At 39.6% G+C, this 27,306-nt stretch overlaps 1 protein-coding gene across 4 annotated transcripts in view; it reads left to right on the plus strand.

The window, feature by feature from the left end:
- Zmat4 (zinc finger matrin-type 4) overlaps positions 1 to 27,306 on the plus strand; it is a 410,406-nt gene that overhangs the window by 65,268 nt on the left and 317,832 nt on the right. For 3 of the 4 annotated variants that reach the window (XM_070016111.1, XM_070016110.1, XM_070016113.1), the window contains exon 2: positions 9,625 to 9,730. In XM_070016111.1, coding sequence (XP_069872212.1) covers positions 9,629 to 9,730 — 102 coding nt within the window. In that variant the 5' untranslated portion in view covers positions 9,625 to 9,628. Of the gene's footprint in view, positions 1 to 9,624; positions 9,731 to 15,218; positions 15,289 to 27,306 lie in introns of those variants that run through there. The other variant, XM_070016112.1, reaches the window with a different exon arrangement.

Here is a 27,306-nt window from a genome sequence, read left to right on the forward strand (position 1 = left end):
TGTACCCTCTTCCCTTGCTTTCTCCAAGTGTTTTCCCTCCCTGAAAAAAATGTTTAAAACAGCCTATGTCTACACCTTCTCTATCATTTTGGATATCTAGATATTCTAATTTTCACCAATACTCTTACTGACTATTAATGAGCATAATATCCATATAGTGACCTTTATGCACTTCCTATGCTAGCTGAATTACCTAAGCTATCATTACTATTATTATTATTATTTGTGTGTGTGTGTGTGTGTGTGTGTGTGTGTGTGTGTGTGTGTGTGTGTGCGTGCGCGTGCCTGTTCTAGGGCTTGAACTCAGGGCCTGGTCATTGTCCCTGAGATTTTGTGCTCAAGGCTAGCACTCTGCACTTCACTACCAGAATTTTTGGTACTTAATTGGATGGACTTTCCTGCCTGGGGCTGGCTTTGAACCATGATCTTCAGATCTCAACCTCCTGAATAGCTAGGATTATAGCAGTGAGCCACCAGCAACTGGCACTATTATTATTATTACTATTATTATTATTACTTTACTATTTCTTGCTGCATTCCAAAGCCAAAGCAGTTAAATGTTTTAAGATTTCAAACCAATTCTCACATCTGTCGGAAGTTGTAATTGAAGTATTGAATGGAGGAGAAAGATTTACAAGAAGTTGTTTATCAAGTATTGGATAGGTATTTAGTCCCTTTTCCTACTCTTGTAATGTTTTAATTCCTGGACATGCATCTTTACATGCCACTTTACGTATTCTACAATTTTGTTGGTGCTAGCAAAATGAAGAGATAAAGGAAGACTCAACAGTTTGAATTCCTGGAGAAGCCTGATCAAGTTAGTATATGATAACTAAGAATGGAACTTAAACACCTATGGCTGATTGGTCCATTCAGTAGCTTATAGAAACAGTTCAAATAAGTTTGCCCAGTAACAGTATGGCCCTTCTTCCTCTGTAGTTGGGTACAGGTGCACAGTTTTGCCTCCCTGAGCCCTGAAAGTGATGGCTGCATTTAAATCTGCCCTCAATCTGTCTGTTTCAATAGGGGCAGTCTTGTGAAGATAAATCATGTAAACAAGTTACAGTAGTGGAACACTTATTTATAAACCCGTATTTTCGAAGGCATGTAACACTGTTAACCAAAAAAAAAAAAAGGCTGAATAGTTTTTCAGCTTGTTGAGAAAATCCATCTTGAGCACGTACATGCTTCATTCAGATAGCTAATGCCTCACAAAGTGGGGGATCCACTGTGCCTTTCTGCTTTTGAGTAGAGAAGGGTGGGAGCCTGTTCTTTAAAACATGAGTGGCTTTCTGCCTGGGTGCACAACCCTTTAGTTTGATGGAATGAGTGACAGCAAACAAGAAGCACACTTTACTCAAGCATATTCTCTTCTTCCCTCTCTTCTTTTTCTGTGTGGGCTAGTATTTTGCTTTTCTCTGCCTCTAACCTTTCCCCTGTGATGTGTGCTCTGCTTTTGCTCTGACTTGAAGTGCTAAATGAATTGAAAATCCAAACTCCCCAGCCACCAACCACATCTCCCTCTCCAAGTGTGGAAAGAAGAAAGCAATGCTTTCGACCCCCTGGCAAAGGTGCTAGAGTTTATCCACTAGTATCCTGTGAAAGCATATACTGCCTTTCCTGACCACAATGCTTCATCATGAGCCTAGATCCGTCCACTGAGTACAGGTTTGTTATTGCTAAAAACCTCAAGCTCTTCTCAAAGATGGAGCTAAAAGGACCCCTTGGGATCCCAGATAGAATGTTTTCCAACTTTTAGAATCAGCTGCCTCCTATCTGAGGTGGAGACAGAGGTCCAGTAGTGAAATCTAAGCCAGGACTTTTGGGGCAAGAAAAGATTCTAGATGGACACAAATGATATCAGGGAGTACTAAATCTTCACGTTTCAGCATGTGTGAATATTTTATTCATGTGTTCAAGATGGGAAACCTGTCTGTGTGGAGTGGTACATGCTGGGTCTCAGCATATGACCCTCCTCTCATGGTATTTAAAGTATTTTATAGTTCATATGTAGTGCTCAAGAGCATCACCTGGCAAATAGTCATTCTTAATAAAAGTCTATTTAATGAATAAAGCAGGAATCCGAATTAGGTTGCATGATGTCCAAGACTTTGGAAGAGGCCATTTGGGCCACTTGGTAACTTAGAAAATTAGTGATTTACATAGAATTTATAGCTGGTTATAGAATTCTGGGCTGGCAGCACCATTGTGCTCCTGTCCCTACAAGTCTACAGTTCACACTTATCTGAAGGACAGAGGACCAAAGAGATGAGTGGTGGCAAGGAACAAGGCACAGGTGAATGCCCATAGAAGTTGGCCAGAGAGCCATCCAGTGAGCCATCAATATGCTTGCTTCTCTCCTTTCCCTGATGCTAATAGGCCAGCTTGAATGTACATGTGAGTGAGACAGACAGATGTGGTTCTACGGCCCGGGGTGAAGGGTGAAGTGGCAGATGCTTCTGAGTGAGGAATCCCAGAACCTGGTTTTACAAGTGAAGAAAATGGTCCCATTAAAGGCAATTATTCAAGTGGTGTGAGTCATCTATGCAGCCCCTGGCTATGCCATGCAAGGCAAGGGAGTGGTATGGGGAATATTCTCTCTCTCAACAAAGCCAGGCTAGAAGACAGAGCTTACATCTGTGGTGATATAGGATGAGTGGCCTGGACTGGCAGTTTTCTTCCTCTGGGCAACATGAGGAATGGGCAGGTAGCCCTAGAACAAAAGAAAGGCTGCCATCCTGAGAAATAGGGAATCCCAAAGGTTCTTCAGACTGGCTGTGTCTTTGACCTTCACCTTGCTCAGAGCTGTTGGATGGATGATGCTTTTTGCTTCTGTCTCTCCTTCCACATGTACTGAATTAAAGGAAAGCGTGTGCTGGAGGCTGCAGCCTGAGACCGCTCCAGATATGCTCGCGGTTGCTGCTTTGTCTGTTTGCTGCCCCTTTTTCTGGCCTGATTTCATAGAAGACCAATATGCTTTTATTTCTGGAGTACTTTTCTTTTTTTCCCCCTAAGGCTGCTTGGTCTGCTGCCATGGAAACCAGCCTTGCATCACCCACCTTCATTTTTAGGGAGATGTGATGGGGGTGAGGAAGGTCTCATCCTCAAAGGCTGTTGGGAATGATTGGAGGATGCCGGTGAGTACTGCTGAGGTGTAGTCAGAACCACTTGTTTGCCTCCCAAATCATTCTCCTTTTGTTGCTAGGGAAGCTAGTGAGGAACGTTTTTGGTTTTTTTTTTTTTTTTTAATTGCTTCAGAAAGACAGTGGCATGACCTGAGAATAAAAGAGATCAAGAATCAGGACACAGCCAGGAAATCACCAAATGTGGACTCAGAGTTCAGGGAACTAAGAACTCCAAAGGGCGACAAAGGAACAGATCAAGGCTTTTTTTGTGCTGAAGATGGGCTGCTCTAATTTCCAAACTCCACCTTTCTGGGCACAGCTTTATCTTCTCCAATGTCAATAAAACAAATCAGAAACGATTTCAAGTGCTTTTTGGATACCAGTAACTTCAAAATATGGCCCAGCTTAAACAGCAGTGAAATGCTGTACATCTGTTTCACATTTGTAAACAAGGAATGGTTCATTTTAATTTGTGGTGTTTTTACTGTACCTTCAGTGTGTTAATAATGAAGGAGATAAAAGTTCAGCCTCTCTGCATTGGTTTCTAGAGGCACAGCCAGAGAGCTTCTCAGAGCAGTGGGGCTGTTCAATGGTGAATGGTGTATGTGTCGTTTTAAGGGAATGTCTCAGACTAGATAAAAGGAGTCAGTTCATCTGGGCAGAGGGTGCAGTGGCTCCTTAGGATGTCAGGCCACATGAGGGTGGCAGTGGATGGCAGCTTAAGCATGGTCATCTTACAGAGACTACAAACCTTGTGCATATGTACACAGTAGCAGAAATCCAGGAGTCTGGTTTTGGGTCTCGATTGGGTGCAGACAAATAGGGGAGTCTGGGCATGGAGGTCAGAAAAAGCTAGCAAGCCCCTCCTGGAGAGCAGAGCTCTTCAGGGACCAGTGTACTAATTTTGTGTGGAGTGTTAACTCTTAGCTTTCATTTTAAGTATTTTTATTGCCTGAGGCAGTAGGAAGCTGATTCAGTGGCAATACTCAGCCTTGAGAAAGGCAGTCTAGATCAGAGGATTCACTTAAGGGCAAAAGGCTCAGCCCAGGCTCAAAACACTGACCCACACATAGTAGTTGAGTAACCTGTGGACATGTTACTCAATTCCTTAACCTAAGTATTCCCATGTAGAAAGAAAAGTTACTTTACTTCTCTGAAGGAATTAAGCCAGGTGATACACAGAAAACCCTTAGCACAAAGCCTTGCTGAGGGGAAACCCTTTACTAAAGTTTTCATTTCTACTGGGTCAAGAGCTTTTTCAGAAAAGTTCAAGTACTGTTGGGACCATCCTCAGTATTGGAGATCTTGGAATCTCACACTGAACAGCAATTTGGAAATTTAGAAACTCTGTTCTAAGGGCAAGAAGAGCTCTTTAGTTGAGAATGGCACGACTCTTACATCCTGTCCTTAAAGAGCTAATGAATGGAGAGTGCATGGAAGGTTGGCTGTTAGACCTCATAAGCTTTATGGCAAAAAGTACTCTAGCCTGTGATAGAGGGATGCCCACCATTGGAGGACTCAATCTCAGGCCTTCTCCTCTTAAGGGTCTGGGGTGGAGCAGATGTCCCTGGGGGACTGTGGTTTTTATGGTGAATTAGAATGTTGCAGTCAAGGCTGTGGGCTCAGATCATTGCTATCCTTGGCCTCTGCTCAAACGTTGTTGCTTCCCTTTGTGTTCCTGGGGAGTAGGTCACAGGGAGTTGAGCATTGGTGGGAAGGAGAGCAGGTGGGGCAAAGTTATCTTTAAACTCCCTTGGGCAGTATCAGTACCTTCTGACAACAAAAATAGATTCTAAGCATTTTATAGAGTCTCCAGTATCAGCTGGCAGGAAGAGTTGGCAGCTGTATTTCATGGACAGCAGCCATTTCTGAGGATGATATTGTCAATACAAATGAAGAACTATATAATAGCCATAAAAGCATGATCTCAGTACACTGACCATGTTATCTCCCTTCTTAGCTTCTAATGTCATTCCATTTATTTATCTTCTTAAATACTTACAGAATCCCTCTGAAAATAAGTGTAAGGATAAAACAGAATCAGTAATATCTCTAATAATGGTGGCATTATTAGCGTTTTGAGTATTTGCCATATGCCAGTCTGTTTCATGCCTTATCTACTATATCATTTCTAATCCTCATAATAATGTTTTGAGAATACCTTCCCCCACATTTCACAGTGACAGAAACAGAGCTCTGAAAGGCTATGTAACTTGCTGAACAACCTGATTAATGAACAATCAAGACTTTTCACTCTGAAGAGCCCTGCATGGGTCTAGAGATCTTTGAGTCAAAGTTATTTTCACACTGTCAGAAATGAGGAATGGAAAAAAGGAATATTACTCTTTCCCACAGAGTTGAAGGTTTCTCAGTTTCAAGCCTGCAATCAGCTCCTTAGAAGCCAAGAGGAAGGTGTTAGACTTGGACCTGAGAATCCTGAATAAGGCCATCTCTTGCACTGTGGGAAACACTTAGGGCCTGCCTGCTCCCCCTCCTGAGTCACTCCTTCCATTGAAGGAGTGACTTCCCTTTCTTAAAATTGTATTTTCCTTTACTTTGTGTTAGCCCAAATTAGACCAACCAGTGTCTCCTGAATGTCTTTTTATGCCTACCAGTAGTAACATTTTTCTCTGTGCCAGAGAAGAGAATTAGCTTCTAAGTTGGAAGAACAAATCTTATCCATATAATGCCCATCCCACTTTAATCCTATCCATCTTTAAAATTTTAAACTGACTATAGAAACTCTTTGAGAAGATCCTTGTTAATCTCTCCTGTGTTCTCATACCCCTTAAGCACTTTTCAGCAGTCAGATCATAACTGCAGTCTGTTTATTAGGGGCTTCCTTTGTATCTCTTCTCAACTAGTAGCCTCTGAAGATTTGGACCCAGAGGTTGTACCTTCTGCAATACTTATAGTTCATATAAAATAAAGGTTCAATTACCATTATAGAACAAATAAAATCCTTTCTCCTCTAGATTTCCTCTATTTATTAGACCTATAGGCATATATGATTCTTATACCATCACTGCTGCCCAGCTGCATAGATATATTGTAATATAGACTCCTGGGACAGCAAAAGAGAATCTAGTGATACTATAACATAGATGTTACTTCCAATGTGAACCTCTTCACTAAATTATTGATGGCATCAAGTTATGTGGATACTGAAGATCAACTTAGTTTTGTCAAGTTTTTAGTGGTGACTTTGGGATGTGTTGTTGGAGCATAGTACAACAGGGGAAATCTTCAAATTCAGGAAATTAGACCCCTTGCTTATTTTCCTTGTTTCCTTTCTCAGAATGTCCCAAGGCCTCACAACATTGAACAGTAAGCACATTCCTAGGTCATGAAAAACTGGCTCTGGTGATACCCCATAGACTTGAGCAGTGATGTATTGTGGTGCTATCATTGATCCAGATGATGGTGCAAGCATAGGTTTGCCTTGGACAGAGCCATGAACACTCTTCTGTTTTGCTGTTTTCTTTCTTTTTAAAAATGTGATATTCATATGTATATATATATATATATATATATATATATATATATGTGTGTGTGTGTGTGTGTGTGTGTGTGTGTGTGTGTGTGTGTGTGTGTGTGTGTATGGATTCTATGCCTCTATCAGAAAGTATGACACATTTGTTAGGAAATGGAAAGACTTGCTGTTTTCTCTCTTAACCAGTTTTCCTGTACTGAAGGCCAATGAAACTGAGAATTCTACTCCAAAGAAGCCAGAAGAGGGAAGCAAATGGCAGTTCTTTCTTGGGAATTCCAGTCTTTGAATCATAAATAGGGCCTTCTGGTTGTCTAAAATGACCTACACAGAGAGAGTTCTCTTTTCTTTGAGAAAGGTCTTATGTACAAATCAGTCTGACAGTTGTCAACTAATTGCCTCCCACTGGAATTTAATGTGTTCAGGTATTTAGTTCATGTCACACAGATTCAGAAGGGCCTTCGTTGCCTGTTTTATACCATATAGACTTGTTCAAGCCAATATTCTTATATAAAACACTGGGAAAAGCTATGGTATTTTTTCTTCCTTCAATTTTTTTTTCAGTATACACATTTTATATTCTGTCTTTAAAGCTATTTCTGCTGCACAGCTGCTTTACCAAGACACAGACTCCTACGGGCCCCACTTGGTCCAATGCGTACCTTGAATATCCTTTCACAGTGTTTGATTTCTGCAGTTGGTTGTATAATGAGGAAGGAGTATGCAGGGAGTTTAGAGATTTCTATTAACCAGGTCACCTATGAATCTATCTTTGTGTGCTTCTTTATTAGAAATAGCAGGGAACACGATAATATTTAAACATAGCCACTTATAGAAACTTGGCTTTAAAAATACACCTCACTAAGTTTTCATTTCCAATTTGAAATTTCAAAATGTTGTATTACATTTTCCCATCATCAAAACTCCTCTTTTCCATTTTCATTCTAGTATGTGAATAGAGACCACTACAAATCATAGCAGTCATTGGAATGGCGTTGAGATTATAAAGAAGTCTAAAGAAGTAGACTGTCTCTGGAGTGCTTATTCTTTTTGGTATTGTCATCAAAGATGGATCACACGCAAATAGATACAAATCAAGGTGATGAGGAGAATAGAACTTAAGAGTACATCTTAGAGAATTATCTTCAACGACTGGAGGGTGGGTACCTAATGAAAATGAGGTCTAACACTATACTAAGGATAGAATTAATGAATGAAAATTATGGTGGGCAGATTTTGATCTAATCCAAGAAAAACCTAATCACTGTAGCTCTTCTGTGGACCAATTGTCTTGTGAGGTGAGTGGAACTCGAGGCATGGCAAATACTGGATCCATGCTGAGTGAGGTCCATTCCATTTTTGAGGGGAGGGAACAATCCTTTGAATATAGCAAGTCCACATCAACTGTGAGTATGGTACTTAGTGTCTGATGTAATTAGTGGTTGCTTCAAAACAGAGGTGCTTACTATTGTCTTTTATATTGAATCCTTTTGAGCTGCTAAAATACCAATGCTTTGAAAGGGCTATTATAGCTGAGGCCAAAGAAAGAAAGCAAGTTTCAAGTTCTTGAGACAGGAAGCCTTTTATTTTAAGCAGATACATTACTTGCATGAGTAAGCTATTTACATGGTTTCTACAGCCTCTTAAAACGGCCAGGATTATTCATTTTATTACATTGCTTAAGACTTAGCAAATATTTTATCAATACTGGGATGCCATTAAAAATATAATATTGATTCCTTTTGAATGTAGAGAGTTTTGTATTTTATATAGCACCTCCTTAGATGTTTCTTTTTTTGATTTACAATTTTCTAAGGAGGCATAGGTAAATATTATATCCACCTTTATGGGGGGAAACTGAGACACTGCAGGTTTTCTGTGTCATTACATGTTAGTGTTAGATCTGCAGTGGGTCTGTGTGTGCAAAGTAGAAACATGCAAGTTAGGTAACTTATCTGGCCATGCTAGCAACCAACAATGTAGTTTGGTAATAAGAGGAAATTGTTGCCAATGTGCATACCAGATTGCTGTTGTCTAGGGTCTCCTGATTCTCCTTACTCAGGTGGGAGGTGAGTGAAGTGGTGAGCATCATGTTATGCTGGTGTATGTTTCTAGGTGATAGCATGACCTTTTAGCTGTTATATGGTATATTTCTGACAGGTTGCTTCACAAATTTGATATCCTTAGCTGCATTTTGATGCAGAGTTTGAAATTGTAAGATATCTTCAACTGCTCTGTGAGTTTCATTGTGGGGTGGGGTGGTAATGGTAGCTTTGATGGATTTCAGTGACTCTAAATGTAGAGGTAGCAGAAATAACAAAGTTGAGGCTGTAAAGAGAGTTGTATTTTCATTTGATTTCATCCTTAACTTTTCTTTGTTTAGTTAATGAACTCAAATTCAATTTTATATTGTATGTATGATAACTTGTTCCCTGAGAGTTTTTAAAAATAAAAAGGTTATAAAAGCATTATGTCTAATTTGTGACAGATAACTACTATTAAAATTTCTGTTAAAATTCCTGGCATGTTTTCATATGCACATCATACATATTTTAGAACACATTCAATATAGTATTGTAACATACTTGTTTATAAACCTCTTGTAAATTTGTATTTGAGAGCCACATCATTCTAGTTTGTGGATGTATCAAAATTCTACATATATTATGTGTTTTACAATATTTTGCTAATATATCACATATGTAAATATACTCTTATGTAAAATCTTAACAAAACATTAGCTACAAGTCTGGTTTATTTAAACAGAAAAACTGAAGTTGCATTCTTATTTTTTAGGGTTCCATAAATCCTTCTGGGTATTTATAAGGAAACCATAAACTGTTTCCTTGTTATCGTTAATCATTAGACTGACATCAAGGTCTGAAGAGTCTATCCAACTGCTACTACCATCAGACCTGCCGATGGGCTCCTAGATTTTCCCACAATGAATGGCTTGCATTGCTGTCAGAGTAGTGGACTCACTTTTCTTTTCTTTTGATTTTTCTTTAGCCTAATGAAGTCCTCCGACATTGATCAGGATTTGTTTACAGACAGTTACTGCAAGGTGTGCAGTGCTCAACTGATATCTGAATCCCAGCGTGTGGCCCATTACGAGGTAAGGACAGCTTTGTACATTCAGTCTGCTCAAGTGGAAGAAATCCAGATTGTAGGACCGAAGCACACTCCATTCTGGATTTGGGTGGGCTTTCTGAGCCCTTATAACAGGACTTGAGCCTGTGCCGTGAGATCAGGATTGAGGGTTGGGGACAACATTCTAAACTTCTGGCTGATTCCCAGATTCTTGTTTTTCCTCAAATATATATCTCACAGACCCAGTGGGCTTTCTCTACCTGTTATATCTGTTATTGTACATGCTTGAAGTTTCTTTCAGGTCTACATGGCAGATGCACTACTTCCAGCCCCTTTTCCCAACTATGTCTCTGAAGGTAGGCTCAGATGTTCTTGCAGACCAGTGTGGGAAGTTGGCCACTTGGGTGTCAGCTGCAGTAGAGTCCATTTCATCCCCTCAGAATTCCTCCACCTCATAGCCAATACCTTATATTAATCAGAATAAAAGTTTCTATTACAGAGCTATGTGATATTTAAAGGCATATATATTCTTGAAGGACATAATTTAGGAGCTTTGGCTCTTTAAGATAGGAGAACTGGTGACTGAAATTTGATCTTATTAATGAGAACAGAGTAAGAGAAAAGAGGTTGTCCTGTATTTGAAGAAGGAATGAGGTACCAATGAAGAATGAGGAATGGGGAGCTAGGAATCCCAAGACACTGAATGCTGTGAGATGTTCTGTTAGAGAACATACACTAGTGGGAACAGCAGTTTTCAAGGGTAATAACTTATAAAGAATTTTCATTTGGGGGGCTTAGCCAACAATTTTCTGTATGTCTGATGAGTCTGACAAATGTCAGTTGTTACTGTCACTCATCAGACTCCTCTGGGCCCCAGATGCCTCTGTGCAACATGAATAACACACAGCCAGAAAGACGGTAAACAGCTCTGCTTTCTCCTCTGGGTTTTTTGGTGACCACATGAGACCTATTGAAATAGTACATGTGGAATATTCTGGAAGCTATAAGAATGAGAGACATGCAAAATTGTATTATTAACTAATATTATTACCTTTGCTGAAATGTTTTGATGAAGTTAAATAAAACTCGTTAGAAAAAACTTCTAAAATCAGCAGCTGTGCAAAACAATAGGATAGTGGAATAGTTCCTCAGTATCCATCGGAGATTGGTTCTAGGACTCCCTGTGAATACTCTGTTCCCTTATACAACATAGCACAAAATTTTCACAGAACTTGTGTAGTACTCCTGTCCACTTTAAATCATCTATAGATTGCTCATAATACCTGAGACAATAACTACTCCTTACCTTATTTGCATGGATTTGGTCTAGTGACAGATTCAAGTGTTAGTTTTTCAAACTTTCTAGAACTTTTTTTTACCCTAAGTGCTTTGGATCTATGTTTAGTTGAAGTGACAGATGTGGAAATCATGGGCTGCTTATTCTTTTGACAAGAGTCAATCTAGTATTGGAAGAGGTTTGAACTTCGTTATTTAAGAGAGAGTCCGTTTTAATTTTTTTTGAAATTTTGAATTTGTTATTGCTCTAGGAGCATATGAGATACACATACATATATATGCTTCCATATATTTGTATATGTATATGATTTTTTCCTTTTTGTGGTACTGAGGTTTGAAATCAGAACTTTAAACTTGTTAGGCAAGGTGTTCTACTGCTGGAGACATGCCTTTGGCCCTTTCTGGGTCTTACTTTTTGCCTCAGCTAGCTTGGGCTGCAGTCCTCCTATTTATACTTCTTATCATAGGTAGGATGAAAAACACCATCATGAACCTAGCTTTTTCTGTTGAGATGAAGTCTTGAGAACCAATTTTTCCCAGGTTGGCCTAGAACTACTATCTTTGTAATATCTGACTACTCATATGGTTTTATTAGCATGAAATCCCTAGTTAAAGTATAGGGATAGCTGGGTGCCAGTGGCTTATGCCTGTAATCCTAGCTACTGAGGAGGCTGAGATCTGAGGATCACGGTTCAGAGCCAGCCTGGGCAGAAAAGCCTGTGAGACTCTTATCTCCAATTAACCACTAGAAAACTGGAAGTGGTGCTGTGGCTCAAGCAGTAGAGTGCTCGCTTAGAGCTGAAGAGCACAGGGATAGCGCCCAAGCCGAGTTCAAGCCCCACGACCATCAAAAAAAAAAAAGTATAGGGCTATTTTTCTCAGCTCTTAAATAATTTAGTCCTTGACTAAGCCTTTGGTTCATTTTTAATCCTTTTCCTAGATTCTTGAACACAGAGTTTTATTCATTTGATTCTAATTCCTCAACAACTCCTACACATTATAGATATTAAGTTAACATTTGTCAAGAGTACTAGACTTACAAAGTTTACAAAATACATTGGTAACACTATCTAGTACTTTAATGTTAACAGATCTAGAAGCAAAATGTTAAAACATTGATAACACAATAAAAATTAAATGTACTTAGCTCCTTGACTGAGAAGTCAGTTTTCCTTTTTTTTTTTGGTCTGTTGCAGGGCTTGAACTCAAGGTTTGGGTGACATCCCTAAGTTCTTTCACTTAAGGCTAGCATTCTACCACTTTGAGCCACAACTCCACTTCTGGTTTTCTGGTGGTTAATTGGAGATAGGAGTCTCACAGACTTTCCTCCCTGGGTTAGTTTTGAACCGTGATCCTCAGATCTCAGCCTCCCGAGTAGCTAGGATTATAGATGTGAACCACTGGCACTTGGTTTAAGGTCAGTTATTTGATCTTAGGTTTTCTAGTTGATATACTGTACTCTTTCTGTGGCATAATGTAATTGTTTATAAAATGTCTTAATGTCTATAAAATGTAGCATAGATGGGATAGAGAAAATACAGCAATCACAATGTATGTGATGTGTGATGTGTTCATACATCCTCTAACAACCCTAAATGCATTCCCACTAAATGAGATCAGAATGCTCAGTGTGATCTCATTTAGTGGGAATGCTCAGTGATACCTCTTTCTTTCCTGCTCCTGGTAGAGGTGGAATACTTCCTTCCTTCCATGAAGAATAGGCTACATGTTCTTGCTGAAAAGATGCTGGTGAATGAGAATATCACAGGCAGGTTGAGGATCCTTATGCCTTTCTCTTATCCTTTAGCTTTGGTTGGAACATTTCCATAGTAGCTCATTTTTCTGTAAGGGGTTGGTATGTCACAGATCTCTGAAACCATTTGGAAACCGACATTCTGACCCATATTTCCACATACATTTTCTCTGCTCAACTCTTATAGTTGTCTCCATGAGATGGAAATCTTATCCAGTTTGTTGAGAGTGTTGCCATATGGACCTATTCCCTATTACTGACTAGTTGTTTCATTATTCATTCTTCAATTCAACCTGTTTATATCATCAAATTTGCCAGCAGCAATATTAGTATTAATATTGAAGGTGGTTCTTAAGCTATATAAAAAACATCTATGTCTTTAAGTTGCTTGCCGATATCATCGAGAGGAAAAGCCACAGATAGTTCAGTGTAGCACAAATATATGTATGATGCTGAGGTTATGACCTGCGAATTTTGCTACTAGCTTCCTTAAAGCTGATCATCTAATTTGATATAAAGTGTTAGTTCTCTTTCCAATTTAACTTTGGGAGGTATTCTATATCATGTTGCTAACATTTTAGAACCTTCTAAAGTTCTTAGAGAATGAGACCTCATGAAGAGCTTCTTGGACAAGAAAGATTTGTTGTGAATGTCATAGTTTACCTAAGCTCCAAGGGTGGCTTAGAATTAGAGATGGAGAAAGCTCATGGTATCTTGAAGGAGTATTAAAGAAGCATACCTGGCTGGCTAAGAGGATATCTTAATGAGTAGGCAGCAGCATCTATAGATAGGTGAGATCAGATTGTTAAAGAAGGTGGTACTCTTAAATATCGGAGTCCACAAAACCCTAATAAAGCATTCCTAAATTATAGGCACCTGGTGGAGGTCAGGGTATGTTACTAAGGGAAAGAACTTTTTTGGATATGATTTTGGCCATGAAGCTATTGTTTGAAATAGGAGAGAAAAACAAAACAAATAGGTTAATGGTGAATAGCAGCATGCCCTATTTAACAGGATGGCCTTCATAAAAGGGGACAGCAAAACCTAGTGGATTTCTGATAGACCAAATCATTCTGAGCTACACTATAGTAACTAATTTGGCATAGGAAGTTCTGATGTGAAAAACTGGAAAACATAATGACAATGTTGTATTTCTTACTTTTTAAGTACCAATAAATATTAATGTTTCCATGGAAGATATAATAATTTTAATATTATTGTCTCTGCTCATTGGGTAGATGGTCTAAATAAACAGAATAAGTAGACATAGGTGCAGAAGGAAAGAAAAAGCTTTCAAATGAGAGTGCCTAAATGTTACAGAGATTAGAACCAGTTCCTGGAAAGACTACTAGAGTAGTTTGCTTTAGGTTCCTGCAGAGGGAAAGAGTTGATTGCTTGAGCAAAGAAGTGACATGAAGTCACCTCTTTCTGGAAGGTGGTAAGAAGAAAAATTGCTCAAGACAGACCATGAGAAATGAAACCAAACCAAAAGGACAGAACCTTAATGTTGGTCTATCTTTATCTTTCATATATATATATATATATATATATATGTATATATATATATATATGTATATATAATTAGCTCTCATACATGTATATATATAAATGTCATATATGTTATATATTATGTCACACACATATGTCACATATATTATACTAGAAATAATAGTGTAGGTCTAGAAGGGAATTGAGAAGAATTCTTGTAGAACAGGTCAGATAAAGTCAGCCAAAAGTATGCCAGTGCCAATTTCTTGTCCTTCCCATTGTGTTGTTGTGCCATAGGTCTAAATGATTGCCTCCTTGCAAAGTCAGTGACTGTTTTTCTGATAATTCCAAACATATCTGTACTTCTCCCCAGGCAAACAGGAACCATGCATTGAGATTTTTCCATCTATTCCCTTAAGGACCTTTAGAACTTTAGCCATTGACACTTACAGATCAATGAGCAGGCTATAAGGGGAGGAGTGTCTTGAAGAGAAAAACAGTGAGATCTCAGTGCATCTAGTGTAAGAGGCAATGGTGTATGTTGGAAATCCATCTCTTCTCAGATAATAGTGTGTGTGTGTGTGTGTGTGTGTGTGTGGTGTGTGTGTGTGTGTGTGTGTGTATTCATTTATTAGCAGTACTGGGGTTCAAGGTCAAGTGATTGCACTTGCTGGGGAGAAACTACTGCTGAGCCACACCTCCAGGTATTTTTTGCACTGATTATTTTTGAGATAGGGTCTTGCTTCTTGCTCAAGAATATATATGGATCGTGTTTCTCTGATTCAGGTTTCCCACCATAACTGGGATGACAGGCATGTGCCACAACAGACCTCTTCCACTGAGATGGAATGTCATAGTGTTTTCTACTCAGGCTGACATCAGGACTGCATCCTGCTACTGTTGGCCTCCAAGGTAGTTAGGATTGTAGGCATCAGATACTGGTACATGACATTGGTTTGTTTTTTTTTTTTTGTAGTATGGAAAAGACATTTCTCCAACCCAGTGGGGAACTCTTCTAGTGTCTTTGAGTCTTGATGTCAGTCCTGGTGAGTGAACCCCATTAGTCTTTTTGAGAATGGTAGAATCTATGATTGTTTACTCACCAGTGCAGCAGCATGCACATTCAGCCTACAGAAACATGTTGACTCAGACATTACTATTTCAGTTGTTTTGTATGCCAAGAGACCTTGGGCTGTCCTAACTTCCATTTAATCCAAGCGAACAACCAAAACAATACTTTCTAGCTTCCATAGGTCCAGGTAGAGAAGGGATCTAAGTATTGTGTGGTAGTGGCAACAAGGTGAAAATTAAGGCACCTAACTTGTGCTGATTAAAATGGCATGACTTTTGGGGGCTTCTGATGCCTTTATTATAGTGTCTCACATTTTTCTCAGCTTTGCTTATTATTATTTATTAGATTATTGCTTGATATATTAGATTATTCTGCTATATCAGCATTGTGGGGTCTGTACCATGCTGTATGTATGCAGCCCATTAGTCTTTTGTTGGGGGGGAGGTGGGGGGAGGTTGTGGGGCTTGAAATCAGAGCCTGGGCTCTGTCTCTGAGCTCTTTGTTCAAGATGAGCATGTACCACTTTTTTTTGGGGGGGGAAGTCTGGTCATAGGGCCTGAACTCTGGGCCTGAGCATTGTTCTGTCCCTCAGCTCTTCAGCTCAACGCTAGCGCTCTACCACATGAGCTATAACACCACTTCCAGCTTTTATTTTTCTGCTTATGTGGTGCTGAGGAATTGAACCCAGGGCCTCATGCATGCAAGGCAAGTGCTCTACCACTGAGCCACCTTCCCAGCCCCTCATTAGTCTTGCTAGGCACTGAACTGAGTAAATTTGAGCCTTTTCAAGGCTCACCCAGTGCACACATTTATCCTAGTCTGCAGGCCAAATGTTTCTGGAGATGCATGCAAAAATGATGCATGTCCCAACAGCAGAATTCCTGGGGAAACTCCTTTTTACTATGAGAATCATGGTTCTAGGTTATTCATATCTCTTCACGTCAAGTTATGCTTAATTTTTTCTAAATATGACTATGTAATTATTGGTGCATCTATCTGGGCTAAAGTAATTCTTACTGTCTTTTGTAATTATCATACGATGTCACCATGTTCTGGACTGCCTACTAGTGTTTTTCTTGGCCCATTTTATTGAAGACTATATAAAATTAGCAATATTTTAATATTTTCTTTTGTTCTATTTCATCAGGTCCAGTATCAGAAAACACAATTGCTAATGGAAAGGTTATGATAAAGTAGATAAGAATAGGCTAAAGAAAACATTCAACACACACGTTGGCTATGAATAGGTGGTAGATGGTATGCTTCATGTTCATTTGTTAAGAATATGAAGATTATGCTCCGTGATTCTCATTTGTAGAAGGTGTATATGATATCACTTAGTGGATTATAGGAGCCAAGTCATCTTACTTGGGCTATAAATCTATTATGTGCTCTCACCTAACTGCAAGGGAAGTTGAGAATTGTAATTTAAATGTTTGGGGAATTTAGTTGAAGTAAGCCAGGCTCAAAGAAACATAGGTCCCATGGTTTCCTTTATTTTCAATAACTAGTGTATGTGTGGGACAAGCAGAAAAGGTCAGATAAAATGATGTTAAGTGAAATGAACCCCAAGATAGGGACACAAGTGGTTTTTTCTTTCTTGCTATTGTTTCTAATGTATTTATAAGGTACCATGTGATTTTTTTTTTGTTTCTTTTGTTGTCCCTCCCCCATGGTATAAACCCATTTTCACTCTATTTGATGTTGGTATAATTTGGGGAGGGGAAGGGAAAAAACAAAGTGTTTAAATAGGGATACAGGTTGACTCACTGCAACAATGAAATGTACAAAACACTATGTTGAAAAATGAACTTTACAATTTAGGCTGGGGGCTGGGGGTAGAGGGGGGTGAGGGGTGGGGAGAGAGATAGTTGAGGAGGTGGGAGGGAAGGGATGGTAGGGGCAAAACAAAGGAGGAGGCAACAATGATTGATAAAAAAAATGTGCCCATTACCTTGCTCATGTAACTGTAACCCCTCTGTACAGTATTTTCACAATAAAAAACTTATTAAAAAATGTGTAGGGAAAAGGATGAGATTTAACAAACACATAACATCATTGCTTTCACAGTCCATCTTTCTGATGATCAAGTGTCTAGTTCATTCTTACTGAAATACATGGAATTCATGTACTTCTTTCATGGGAACAACCTTAATTCATTTCCAGTCACTGTGACAAGCTTGAATTTCAGGATGTTCAGGAGTAGTCCTGACTTCAAGAGTTAATCCCGTTGGTTCAATGACTTATGAACAAAAGAGAGATGCTAGTATTTTTGCCTCACCTTTTCCTCTTCCCTGTAATTCACTATGATGTTGATAGAAGTAATATTTGCCATTCAGAAAAAGAAAGGATGGAGCCAAAGACCAATATCTGGTCCACAGCAAAATTGGCTTCCTACAGGGCAAGCACTAGGAATTTTTCACAGTTTCTTTTCACAGTTGGGGAAGATCTCCAAACAGAATTTGATCTTCTTCTGTGGAAAGAACTTTCTTGTTAATTTTTTTCAATAACCTTCAGCATTTTCCCCTGTTCATTGTCCTCTTGACCCCATCTGAAAAGCATTCAAGTCCTATACCTTCCTTGCCAGTTGCCAGTATTTATAGCCCACTTCCTTCCTTCTTACACAATGTTCAAAGCATTTCCAATTCAAGACCATAATATTTGTTTAGTAATATGATCCTCTCAGTAATGTAGGAGGCATAAGACTTTTTTTCAGAATGCTTTTTACTGTTCTCTCCTAGACAAGTTGCAAAGATGTTTATGTTATTGCTGCTTTCTGTTTTTCAACTTAATGGTGGATACCTTGCAATTATCTAAAACACAAAAAGTAGAATAGTACTTTTTTCAAAGGCCTGAGTCACAGTATTCAATTGAGAAGTCCTATTGGGTCCACAACACTTCATGTCTCAAAAATCACGTTTCTTACTGGTGTCTCAAAGCAGTTGCCAAATGCTGCTTCCAGCTTTCTAAGTCCCACATTTCTAGATTAGCTACTTAATTTTATTTCTATCTACATTGATAGAGTCGGTTACATTCTAAGATTTTATCTTTTTCATGAAAAAAACTGACCAAATATCAGTAACAGATAATTGTTAACAAGTAATATACACTCAAGTCCTCCTCCCCTCCAACTACCTTAATTTTCTACAAAACAAACAAACACACAAACAAACAAAAACCCTCCATGGTTCTAGAAACCCAAGCTCAAGTGGAAGGCCATTTACTTTACAAGTTTGTGGGCAAATATTTTATCAGTACTGTCTAGACTGAATCTGAAATAGTGCCACCCTTTCTTTCAGTTTACTGTGCATCTACTTTACCTGATGTCATATTCAGATTTTTTGTTTGTCTTCATTTGGAATACCTCTAATTTCTATCTGTGGTAACACTTTCAGCATCATAGAAATTGTATTTTATTTCTTGCTGATATTATAACACATTGTAAGTGAAGGGTCCCACACATCCATCCAGGGGACTATGCAGAGGCAGGCAGGCACAGGAGAAAGATTATTACAAGGTTTATTAGAGGAGCCATATTTCCCCCAAGAGGGAACACATGGCACCTGTCCCTATCCAGGTAGCAGGAGGGTCTGGGGGAGAGGAAGTGAGGTAGATGGGAGCCCAGGTGGACCTGGGTGGAGAGAGGTAGGAACTCCAGGGATGGGAGGGACTCAGGTCTGGGAGGGGCTCAGGTCTAGGTGGAGCTGAGGACCAAAAGTGAGCATAATACTAACATTCCCTGTTCTGTTGTTTAATAAAAATAGGGGGTACCAGACCGGGAGGTATGGGCAGAGGTCATTTCTTTTGGACCTACTTCTTGCTATAAAGGGGCAAAGTGGTCAGGGATCCCTGTTTTGTTGCTTGGCCAGATACCGTCCAAGAAGCATCTGTTTGACAGTGGTTGGTAAAGGTCTTTTTTGTATGACAATAATTGTCTAACATGAAAGACATTAATAAAAGGCTAAAAAATTGTTGTTAGTATACCAAGAGAGGAATATGCCATGGAGGGATTGATTTCCAGAAGGGGCTATCAAAGACCTGAAATTGCCTTTTCTGTCTCAGACTGGAGACATAACATGGTACCTGACTCCCGACATCCTGGAGGAGGGGGAATAAAACCTTTCCTGCTTTAGGATCACAGTAACCTGAGCTGGGGATAGCAGAGATATTTAAAGATACCAGATCTAACAGGTGTCTTGGGCTCTTTTGGCTACTTCCAGCTGGCCTGGGGGCATCAAGGAATCCCTGGAGTTGGGGTCTTTAGGGTCCCCATCCTGTTGAAAGAGACTTTTGGAAAGATCAGGCAAAAGCTGACACGGTGATAAGGTCAGTTAACATGAATGACATAGGAGAACACACATTGGCCATGGGCCAGAAGCATTCCCTTTGGAGTATAAGCCCCATTGCGGCCCATTACAGGGAAGGAGGAATAACTAGATTTGGGGCAAGGAAAGCAGGAAGGGTGACTAAGGTCTTTTGGGCAACTGGGTAAGGGAGAGCATAATGGACTGGTTGGGAGTACCAGTCAGAAACTACTATAAATATAAATAGCAGGTAACAAAGGCAAGACTGTAACTTTCTGTCCAGCTAAAAGGTAGACTGGTATGGACATGAGGTGGGCAAGCAACTATTTCTCTTGATATCTGGGCTCTGATTAATTTTGAAAGGGCGAGCATAAAGTGGCTCCATTTAGGATGTCATCTCCTTTTACTCCTATTCATGGTTTTCCATTGTCAGGACTGACTTTGTCCTGGTGGGTGTCCCAGCATCTTTTGCTGGGATAGTTTGTCCTAGTTGGCATTTACAGTTTGGACTCAAGGCCTGGGCACTGTCCCTGGGCACTTCTGCTCAAGGTGAGTGCTCTACCACTTAGATTCACAATGCCACTTTCAGCCTTCGGCTGGATACTTAAAGGTGAGTCTTGAGCCATGCCTGAAGCCTGGCTCCTTGCTGATTAGCTGGGAGATGGAGTTTTAGTGAGATGTGTGTGTGTGTGTGTGTGTGTGTGTGTGTGTGTGTGTGTGTGTGTGTGTGTGTGTGTGTGTGTGTGTGTGTGTGTGTGTGTGTTCTGGATGGCTTTGGACTGTGGGAAAAGGAGTCTTTGTTACAAAAGCCCTTTTTATTTCCAATTAAGCAACAAGAAGACCAATGAGATAGAGGTTACCTATAACTTGTTAACACTTGGCTAACAATTACTTGTCAGAGTATTTTAATAAAACCCAGTAGATGTTTTTAACCTACGACTGATTGGCACTCTAAATACCGCCCCCTGCCTCTGACCAGCCTGTTTAAAGTGGTTTATATACATTTAACCTTTAACAAATGTACAGGCCTTTTCTTGGGCTACAGCAGCATAGCCTGTTTAATACCTTGGTTTATAAAAGCATTTTCTACCTGGGGAGATATCTGATTTCTAGTGGCCTCAACAATGCCTATCTGTGTAGGCCTTTAGATAGATCTCAATAGGGACATAATCTCAAAGATGAATTTATGTGGTTGGTGCCAGCTCAAAAGTTACTGCCAATTAGGACTTTGAGCAGATACAGGGAGTTTGGGATTTAAATTATTTTTTACATTTTACAACCTTAGCTTTCACTGCCCGCTCTCACAGATGGTTGGCAAGTTTTGGCCAGTTAGACCAACATGGGTATTAGGCATGTTTATAAACTATCTTTCCATGACCTACTGGCTCTGATACATTTTTGGAGGGCCAAGCTCAAGTAACTCATGATCTGACACCTTTTTTTTTTTTTTTTTAATCCAAGCAATTGCTTGTAATTACCTCCGGGTGTTTTAACATTGCAGAGGTCCCTGGAGTGCCTTTTCATGCTGGGATAAATGCACCTTTGGCATTTTCCTTGGTCAGTCACTGGACTTGAACTCAGGGCTTGAGTGCTGTCCCTCAGCTCTCCAGCCCAGAGCTAGCACTCTGCCACTTTGAGCTCCAAAGCAACTCGGCTTTTGATCACTGCTGGCAGATTAAAAATGACAATCTCACAGGACCTTTCTCTGCCCAGGCTGGCTTTGAACTGCAGTTCTCAGATCAACAAGTTTTTACAACGGCCACTTTTACTCCAATTAAAAGCAACAAAGATGGTCATTGGAAGTAGTATTTTTTTTTGTTGTTTTTTTGGTCGGTCGTGGAGCTTGAACTCTGGGCTTGGGTGCTGTCCCTCAGCTCTTCAGTTCAAGGCAAGCGCTCTACCTCTTGAGCCACAGCACCACTTCTGGTTTCTAGTGGTTTATTGGATATAAGAGTCTCAGGGACTTTCCTGCCCAGGCTGGCTTTGAACCAACATCCTCAGATCTCAGCCTCCTGAGTAGCTAGGATTACAGGCATGAGCCACCAGTGCCTGGCTTGGCAGTAGTTTTATAAGCATGGTTACCTGGAACTTACTAAGTTACATTTGACAAACTTGTCCTGTCTTTTACTGTGGGCCTGCTGGAAACTGTTACAAAAAATTATAAGAGCAAACTGGAATAAACTGAATTTATCTTTTTCACTTTGAAGTAAACTTTTAGGACAATTTTATCTTTTAAGCTTTTTTGTCCAGGAGGCCAGCCAGTCCGAACAACTTCCCAAATTTTCACAAAGAGGAAGCCATTTTAATCTCCTTTTTGTAAAGTTACTTTAATTTGCATTTAAATGCTTCATTGAAACACTGGGCTACACCCCTTACTTCTTGGCCCAAGGTTTAAGCTGGAGACTTTTTTTTGCAGTCTGAGTTACCTTCAGGAAATTAGCAGGTTTTTTTTGTTTTTGTTGTTTTTTTTTAAATGTACTAGCACTGTAGCATCTCTTTTTATTTAGAAATATATCCAGGGGTGGCCCGTATGGAGATAGGTTCCCCAGTGGATTTGCTCCCTCCTCCACTTCGGATGGGGGTCCGACTAGCTGCCCTGGGACCTATCCTGTGATCCTACACTCCAGTAGCCAGAGGACCACCAAGGTAACTTTCTCCTGACTGAGCGCTCTACCTGCTGCCCACCCACCGAACACTGCTAATAAGTCCTATCCACAGGTTAGTAACCAGTTAACCAGAGTTCTGGGTTTCTGTTTTCTGTATTTCTGTCTGTAAGGCCACCTGGGCCTTCGTGGGCTAACCAAGCCCCACCCCGCCCTCTGACCAAAATCTTGGCCAAGTGCCCAGAACTGGCCTCTAGAGCCAGTGGCCAAGGGCCCCTGTGGAGAAAACATAATGAAGTTTCTCACTGGTGGACCCCCCTGCTATTACAAGCCAAATAGCACCACAGGGGATGCTCTGTGGGAGAGCTTGGCTCTTGGTCACTATTACTATGGAAAGGACATCAACTAAATTTCTTTATTTGCCTGGGGGGGGGCTGTTGAGCCCCCATCTGAGTCAAATTTGGCCCCAAATTTAAAACTCCTCTTCTGTGAGTGCTCGGGCAGGTAAAACTCTCCCCCTCCCTCTTTCCCCCCTCATACGGGCCACCACAAATGAAGGGTACCACACATCCATCACTGGGGACCATGCAGAGGCAGGCAGGCACAGGAGAAAGATTATTACAAGGTTTATTAGAGGAGCCATATTTCCCCCAAGAGGAAGCACATTGCACCTGTCTCTATGTCTGAGGGTGGGAAGTGAGGTAGATGGGAGCCCAGGTGGATCTGGGTGGAGAGAGGGAGGGGCCAGCTGTAAGGCAGGAACTCCAGGGATGGGAGGGGCTCAGGTCTGGGTGGAGCTGAGGACCAAAAGTGAGCATAATACTAACAGTAGGTTGGTAGTGGGGGGATTTTTGTGCTGCAAACTGTTTAGAACCCAGGCTGACAAAGAAGCTGCCAGTAAAGCTGACATCTTTGTTCCTGACATTGCCCTGAGTATCATCATGAAGTTGATATTTGGGGAGTGATGGGGAATGTGGATGATTTCATAGGGCATTTTAGGGTCTGGGCATGGCAGTGACAACATTATTTACATCCCAGTCTACTGACCAGAACTGAATCCTGCATTTTTTTCTTCCAGTAAGAGAAGTTGGGAAATGTGGTTTCTCTGAGGCAATAATTAGGGCAGGATTAAAATCAGGAGAAAAATGAAACTGGTCTGGTGAACACAGTTTTACCTATGTGCACTGACTGTGTGACACTGAATGTCATGGGGAAGTAGTGTGCCTTGGGGACTTTGCAATGAAGAGTAGAGTTGAAGAAGACAGAGATAGAAGATAAAGGCTATTATTCCCAAAGGGAGTCGTTTTAGCAAACAAAATAACAGAACAACTCTGACAATTCAGTGTCCAGGACGTTAATTATCATGTTGTTCACAAATAAAATAAAATTAAATTTAAAAAAAAAAAGAAAAAAAAAAGAGAAACTGCAGTGAGTAATGGTCTAGTTATGTAGAAGACAAAGGAACATGTTATGAAACTAGGAATTGCTTTGAATTTCCCCCTGACTTTACTGATCAAATATGAGAGGTGTGTGAGTTATGACTTGGAGTCTGTGTCCTGAGTAATGTCTATTCTATAGGATTGCTCTCTCTGCCTACTTTGTCCAGCTTAGCTGTCTCTCAGGCTCTGTGACTTGCAGGTGGTGAGCCTTCTGCCCTGTAGCACCTTCTGCATGGAGGATACCTGAGAGTAGTCTTCCACAGACTCTGTAGCTACATACTATGGTGGAAAGCTATCTGTGGTTTCTCAGTGTCTTCTTTAAATTGATATTTAAGAGAAATTTCAAAAACTAATTCTTTTCTGATTGGCCAGATAATTTTAGACATTTGAATCTGCTTCAGTTTCAGGCTTTGCTTTCAACAGCAAATTCATGATCAAGTTCAGCAATGACACAAGAATCTGTGTACATATTTGTTGTGTTCATTTTCTTCTAGATATTATTCTTTCCCCCTTATTTTACTTTAAATCTATCTCTCAATTATTTTTCTTTTTATCTTAGAATTAGGTGTATTCTGATGGATCTTAAGTCTTTCGGGAAAATGTTAGCATACAGATGTTAATCTTTATGTCTTAACATTTTGTTCATTTTTGAGCAGCAGTAAATTCACATGATTCAAAATTCAATGAACATGAAAACTCTCCTCTTTGAACCTCTGAAGGACTGTTTTAGACTTGGGAAGTTTCTGGACTTGGGAAGTTTCCCAGACTTCTAGTCCAAGAAATCCTACCTACTATGTTTTAAATTGATTCCTTGGAACTGTTGTCTTATTATCAATTATCAGTTAGTATCTTTTCTAAATTCAGTTTCTTCTGGATTTCCTCCTGTTTTACTCCCTAATACTCTTTGGCCTAAAGCCAGCTCCTATCTTTAAACCCTGTGAAGAAGGCTTCTGGTTGCTTGGTTTTAAGCCCCAAAACATTACACTTTTTTTTTCTTTGTCCTGGGGCTAGATCTCTGGGCCAGAGTGCTATCTCTGAGCTTTTTTGCTCAAGGCTAGCTACTTTAACATTTGAGCTCCATTTCCTGCTTTTTGGTGGTTAATTACAGATAAGAATTTCACAGAGACTTATCTAACTAGGCAACCTCGGAATTGCAATCCTCAGATCTCAGCTTCCTGTGTAACTAGGCTTGTAGGCTTGAGCCATTGGTCCCAGCAGCAATATCTTATTTGTCTAATTCATTGAAAAGTGTAGCTTTCTTTGGACTTAACTGCTAAAGCCTACATTTCCTGCTCATGGAACAGGGTGAATATTTTGTTTGTTCTCAAAGCAGGTGGAAGAAGTTAATGTTATGAAGGACCCTTTGGTATACTTCAGTCAGAAGTCCTGTATATTGACTAGTCTTGCCTACATCTGTTATTCCTTTTGATTTTAGTTCCTTCTTTTGTTTAATGGAGAGGAAGGCTAGGAGTGCCTTCTTTCTCTTCCAAACCTCTCTTCCCACTTATCCTTTCCCTGTTTTCCCCTGAGTAACCATTTTATTATATTTTGTATAATCTTATATTTTGTCAATTGTGTATAGTGTTTAGGCATAGACATTGTGTAATTTTAAATTTTAGCACAGTTTCAAATTTATGGAAAAGTTGCAAATCAAGTATAGAGTATTTTTGTATACCCATGACCCATTTTTCCCCTACCATTAATGTCTCCCATTACTGTAGATTTGTAAGCTAATGAGGCAATATTGGTATATTCTTATTATATAACACCTGCTATAGAGTGTCAGATCTGGACTTCATTTACAATATTGTCTTTTGTCACAGGATCTCATCCAACATGTCACATTTAGCCTTCATGTCTCTTTAGGCTTTCTAGACTGTAACAGTTTTTCAGACTTGCCTTGTTTTTGATGACCTTAACAATTTTGAGGATTGCTAGACAGGTGTTCAAGTAGAATGATGCTCAGTTGGGATATTTAGACTAAGCTATGTATTCTTGGAGAGGAAGACCACAGAAAGAGAGTATTTTCTCTTCAATCAATACGATTATTCTGTTGATGTTGACCTTGATCTCTTACACAGGTAGTGATTGTCACATTGTTCTACTGTAAAGTTGATATCTTTCTCCCTTTCTATAATGTACTCTTTGGCAAGCTTCATAATGTATAACATAAGCATGTGATTATTTGAATGTATACAAATATCATTATGAAGTAAAAATTTATCTAGTCTTGCTATGTCAGTCAGCAGTGTGTTTCCAAGAACCATCCATCTTCTTACATGTATGACTATCTTGCTTCTAACTGCTGCATTAAACTAAATAGTGAGCATCTGTTAAAATTTTATTTTTCCGTTCTTTTAAGGATGGATAGTCTGATGGCTAACACAAAAAATGCTATGACAAATATTCTCAATAGATTTCTAGTAAACATGTATGGTAGTTTAGCTAAGATGGATATGTAATAGTGCTATATCTATATCATAAAACATTAATTTTTAATTTGACTAAGGCTTCTTAACTAAGTCTTTTGGCACAACAAATCTGTACATTGCTGCCTATAATTCAGCTTTATCCTTTTTCTCTAATCTGGGTGATATATGATAGCTTCTTATCTTTAACTATAGTTATGATAGCTGAACAACTTTCTGTATACTTGTGAGTCCTGTGGATTTCCTCTTGTATGTTTCCTATTCGTATTCTTTTGTCTGTCTTTTCCCTTGGTGTTCTCATATTTTCCTTTTGAGTTTTCTCATATATTCCTTGTTGGATTTAGATATCATAAATATCTGATATATTATGATTGTATGTGTTCATGGTTACCTTTGTTAACTTTAAGTTTATTAATTTTTTTTATTGTGCAAATACCATACATGGGCAAGTACATTTCTTATCAAGCACTGTTGCTTCCTCCTTTGTTTCTCCTTCCCATCCCTTCCCAAACCTCCCCAACCCCCTTACCCGATTCTCCTCCCTCCCAACCGCCCCCCTCCCCCGACTGAAGTTGTAGTTTGTTTTTCGACATAATGACTTGTACATCTCATTGTTTCAATGGGTCCACCTGTATCCCTAGTTAAATGATTTGTTTTTTTTCCCTTCCCCTCCACAAATTATACCAACATCAAATACAGTGAAAGCAGGGGTTATGCTGTGGGGGAGGGACATACAAAGCAACAAGGAAATCATCTTACAAATATGTTAGAAACAATTGCATGAAAAAAAAAACATTTGAATACTTATCTTGGGGTTCATTTCCCTAACATCAATTTATCTGACCTTTTCTGCTTGACTCAACCATATACTAGCTATTGCAAATAAGGGAAACCATGGGACCTATGTTTCTTTGGGCCTGGCTTACTTCACTTGATATAATTTTTTTCAAGTCTTTCCATTTCCTAACAAATGGGGCAATGTCATTCTTTCTGATGGAGGCATAGAATTCCATTGTGTAAATATACCACATTTTCTTGATTCATTTATCTACTGAGGGGCATCTGGGTTGGTTCCATATCTTAGCTATGGTAAATAATGCTGCAGTAAACATAGTCGTGCTGGTACCTTTAGTGTGGTCTTGTTTGTGATCATTTGGGTAAATGCCCAAAAGTGGGATTGCTGGGTCATAGGGGAGCTCTATGTGGAGTCTTTTGAG

This window comes from Dipodomys merriami, unplaced genomic scaffold, assembly GCF_024711535.1.
Source record: "Dipodomys merriami isolate MVZ:Mamm:240054 unplaced genomic scaffold, mDipMer1.0.p SCAF_12, whole genome shotgun sequence".
Lineage (NCBI taxonomy): Eukaryota > Metazoa > Chordata > Mammalia > Rodentia > Heteromyidae > Dipodomys > Dipodomys merriami.